Genomic DNA, 4,830 nt, shown 5'->3' with positions numbered 1-4,830 from the left:
CGAGCTTAGTAATCTTCAAACGAATTGAACTTAAACTTAATTATAAAAACTCGAAAATGTAATGCCTGAAGTGAATATCACAAGTTGTTGATTTAGTAACATGAGATTACTAAATAATTAACGATTTTTAAAGAATGAAATATGACATGTTTTGGTCATATGAAGTCCAAATGATCTGAAATTTGGATATAACTTAGAAAACTCAAAGATATAGAAGTTTCATGTTTTGAGTTTTGGAATATTTGATCGTTTGGCTGGTCCAAAAGGATATACCGGTGTTAAAATGTTTAATATTTTATAAATGTAATATATTATTTTATTAATATAATATAATATATTATAATATTAAAAATAAAAAAAATAACAAAAAAATAAATAAATGTTGAGTCGGTGGAATTCATTGAATTTCCACCAAAGTGATTGAGATTGACAAGAGACAGAGGCAGGAACGAGAGAGAAAGAAAAATACAGTTTTGAATTTTCTTTTCGATCGTACGACTTATCGGTTTATCCAATCGACGAACCGACTTCAGTTCTGGAATCGTTGACACGAGGTCTTCGATTTGATGTATAAATTTTATAGTTTTGGTGATGTTTGAAATTCGTCGATTTTTGGAATAAATCCGATAAATTGTTAAATCGTACAGAAATTGAAGATTGTTGAATAGTGTATGATTTTAACGAAGTAGAGATGATTATAGTGGTGTTATTTTGAATTATTCTCAATTTATTATAATTAGGAATTTTTAATCGTTGGATTGAGATTGGAGAGTTGTTTGTAAGTTGTTATTAATTCTGATTATATATTCGGAGTCTACGAAGTATAGGCTACATGTTGATATAAAGTTTTCCTAATTTGACGGATGTTGTAAAATAGCCTATTATTTGAAGTTAATTAATTAGTGTGTATTTGATGTTAGTATGGTGAAATAAAATACACCGAAATATTAATTGTTGAAAGATAAGAATTTATAATCGAGTTGTAGATTTTGTTGAATTAATTATTGTTGGGCTATTTGCTGTGCTATATTGAGGTTGTTATAATTGTGTTGATACGGTGACAATGATCTGATAATTGTTGTTGAATTATTTAGATACATCACGAGCCTCGGGATCAAAGAAATAGCCAGATTTTATATATACTCGATTATCAGGTACGTGTTGACGTACGAGCATATGTTGTTATTGTTTAGTATTGATGAATACTATTGTGTTGAACGATGATAAATCACTGGTATTGAGTGATTTGATATTATATATGTTGTTGTTTATTATCGTTGATATTGTTGGCTGTCGTTTGTTGGGAGACGTCACGTTGATGTTGTTCGTTCGACGATATTGCTGTCGCCGGTGTTGGGGTGCGACGTATCGTCGATGTTATTCGTTCAACGATATTGCTGTCGCCGGAGTAGGGGTGCGACGTATCGTTGATGTTATTCGTTCGACGATATTGCTGTCGCCGGTGTTGGGGTGCGACGTATCGTCGATGTTGTTGTTGCAGTAGTATGGGAGTGATGACGTTGATATCGTTGGTGGTTGGATTGTCCAGAGACAGCAAAGGGAGTATTTCTGTTATCATTCCAGTTATATTTTATATTGTTGATAATATAACTGTTATGTATTACGATGATGATTGTTGTGTATGCTCACCCTTTGGGGGCTGTTTCTGTTGGACAGGTTACAGGACTATGCCGTGAGACAGGATAGTGGTGAAGGGCTAGGTGTGTCTAGTCAAAGAGTCCTGTAGTTGATAGTAGATAGAAACAATATAGTTATTGTCTTACTTGAGTTGTATGTGTGTATGTATTATACTGTTTCAGCTGCATTGACGTAGATAGTGTGGTGATTGCACTATTTTGTCGTATATGCATTATATTATTACGTCGTTGAAAAGAAAAATTTTATGCATATGACGTCACATTTTGTATGATTACGTGGCGAGGTTTGAGGCGCCACAAATGTAGCTCGAGCGTGACGTATATATTGTCGGCTATTGTAAACACAATTTAACTGGATTAGTTTATAATTTTTAAAAAAATAGCATTAATTGCAAACGGTCTCAGACGCTATCATTGGATAATCAAAGGGTCCAAATGTGAATAACCGTCGTAAATTAAGAACCTCAGAGCTAGTTCATCAGAGAAGCTGCAAAAATGGAAGAACGAACTGGAGATGATTCCGCGTCTCCAATCTCCCAGCAAACAGGTGAAGCTCAAGATTCTTCGTAAATTTCTCTCCGTCTCGATTGTTTGTGTCATTTGATTGTTCTTAGATTCGAAATAAGTGTCAAATTTGCTGACATTTGTGGATTTTGATGTTGTGTTAGGGATTTACTTATTTTAATTCTCCTGAGATTCAACAGTTTCCGACGATGATGAGATAGACTACTCCTCGAAGCCTGAATTTTACGGCCCAGAACTTGACGAGAATGATGAGATTTGGGCTCGGAAACAAAGAAGAGGTCATACTTCTGATGCTGTTCTCAGTTGCCCAGCTTGCTTTACTACCTTGTGTTTAGATTCTCAAAGGTATGTTCATTTTCCTCCACGTTCAGAAAATAAAGTTTTTCTTCTCTATATTTGGATTCCACGTTTCTCAGAAATCCAAGTTGGGAAGTAGAAAAGAATTCCTGGTGTCTTCTTTCGTTTCTTGTTTGATTTTCTTGTTTTATATGCAAACTTTGTGTAAATTGTTTCTTTTATATTTGATGCTCTGGTAGAAGATTCAACTGTGTATTAATGTATTATGGTGGATGTGAAGATACTCGAGTAGGGGAGGAGAAGGGGAATGATTTGTGGATTTTTGGGCTGGAACATTCACTTTTATGATTATGTATAAAAATCTTAATTTTTTTCTATTGAGAGGCTGACCCTATGGTTTTTCCTAAACTGTCATCCTTGAAGCACATGGATTTTCACAATCCAGTAACTTTGACGCCATAGTTTTGAGAACAATTTGAGTAAATCATTATGTTAGGTGTTGAAGAGGTCTACATGTTAGATTTTAACTTGCGCTACCTTGTTCCAGTTGGTGGCAATAAAATTAGGCGACGTTTTACTAATGATAACTTAGTACAAGACAGAATCTCTGTGAGTTTTGTGATATATTTATCTTCTTTAGTTACACAGCAGGTCAACCATTTTTGGATTTGGCAAAGTCACAGGTTATTGGCTAGGTGGTTACCTACAAGGATGAGAAAAAGATACTTGACTTGTATGTTCATAAAGAAGATATTCCTAATAGTGAACAGAATTGCAGCCTGACTATTTTGTTGTGGTTCTCTTGACTATATTCCATGCGGTGAAAACTCCGAGCCGTAGTTCTACAATGATTGCCGCATTGTTGGGGATGTATATGATATCGGTGTTCAACAATCAGGTTTAAGTTTAACTGGGTAGTGAAAATGAACCAAGCTCAAGTATGCCATGTGAGTATTTTAGAACGATTAATTGATTAATGATTTTACGGAATGAATGATCCTTAGCATGAGCACATCACCTAATATTGGCGTAGGGCACACAAGTCAAGTCGAGCTCGAGTATCATACCACTCGAGCTCGACTCGATTTAAATTTTGTAGGTTCGAGTTCGACTTGAACTGTATTGAGTATTCAATTTCAAACTCGAGCTCGACTCACGAAAATATTGAGTTATTCAAGCTCGTGATCGAAAAGCTCTAAAGTATATGTAGCATAATGGAGCTCGAGCTTGAAAAATTTTAGGTTATTTTAATTTAGAGTTGTATATACAAAAATACCCTTAAATTATATATACCTTCTAAAATATATATGTGTGTGCGTGCGTGTGTGTATTCTTGTAGCTCGCAAGAAACAATGAAAACTGGAACTCGACTCGAGCTCAATCAAATTAAGCTCGAGTCGAGTTTTAACCGAGCCACTCATGGTAGATTGACTCATTGCACCCCCGTATTGGCGTCAGTTACTTTTTAGGAATATATTACAAATATATCAAGGTTCTTCCTTCTGGTATACTTCTCTTCGTTTGTGTTATCTGCTTTTTCTGAAAATTTTATATCTCTGCCAAATTTTCGATCGTTCCTCTTAAGTTTATTGTAACCCTAATGTGCAATTCTGAAGGATATTACAAGCAACTGGTGACCTTTTTCTGATTGCAAACTCTGTAGGCACGAAAAAATCGTCACCCGGTACCGAGCAATATTTGTAGTAAATTGCAAGATAACAGAAGAAGCAACGCAACCAGGAAGCAAGCGTAAAAGAAACAGAAGAGGATCTGAGACGGAAGCAGCTGCTGAAACGTTTAAAAATGTGTGTTGCTCAGTTTGTTCCACAAAAGTGGGAGTGATTGATGAAGATGAGATTTATCATTTCTTCGACGTCCTTCCAAGTGAGGCATGACTTGTTCTCTACTAGACATAGTTTTCCTCTTTGCCTTTCTAAATCTTTTGTCGGAATAGTGAGTTAGCATGTGTCAAATTTGAGTTACATTTTATGTGTACAAGAGTCCGTTTGGTTTGAGAAATTAATGGACAAAAAACACTTTTTAAATATAGTGTTTGGTTATTAAACATTTTTTAAAAAAAATTATTTTTTTAGAAATTAGAATTTTTTATTTTTAGACTTTTGCTTCTTACTTTTCAAAAATAAAAATACAAATATTTTGGGCAAACTTTTAATAGCTGTCATCCTCAAACATAACTTTTTCCTTAACTCTCTATTCTTCCAAATGTTTGTTTTAGCACTTTAATCATTTAAATTTTTCAAAAATATCATCAATTTTCATAATTATAGTATGTGATATTGTTAAACCTATCGAGCATGTTCTTAAATACATATAACCCAAGGACATGCAA

General features: G+C 34.3%; 1 protein-coding gene across 2 annotated transcripts; it reads left to right on the top strand.

Annotated features, from left to right (window-relative positions):
* Positions 1-2,045: 2,045 nt before the first annotated feature.
* LOC140990218 (uncharacterized) lies at positions 2,046-4,525 on the top strand. Of its 2 annotated transcripts, XM_073459807.1 has the most exons (4): positions 2,046-2,087; positions 2,143-2,205; positions 2,363-2,528; positions 4,144-4,525. In XM_073459807.1, the coding sequence occupies exons 2-4, from the start codon at positions 2,154-2,156 to the stop codon at positions 4,373-4,375; spliced, it is 450 nt and encodes a 149-aa protein (XP_073315908.1). In that variant the 5' UTR covers positions 2,046-2,087; positions 2,143-2,153; the 3' UTR covers positions 4,376-4,525. The 2 variants fall into 2 exon arrangements, with proteins under 2 accessions (XP_073315908.1, XP_073315909.1); XM_073459808.1 differs by lacking the exon at positions 2,046-2,087 and having other exon boundaries at positions 2,110-2,224.
* Positions 4,526-4,830: the final 305 nt, after the last annotated feature.

This window comes from Primulina huaijiensis, chromosome 12 (assembly GCF_012295235.1).
Source record: "Primulina huaijiensis isolate GDHJ02 chromosome 12, ASM1229523v2, whole genome shotgun sequence".
NCBI classification, from domain to species: Eukaryota; Viridiplantae; Streptophyta; class Magnoliopsida; order Lamiales; family Gesneriaceae; genus Primulina; species Primulina huaijiensis.
Note: the sequence above shows the minus strand (reverse complement) of the source record. Positions and strands in the feature narration are given on the sequence as shown.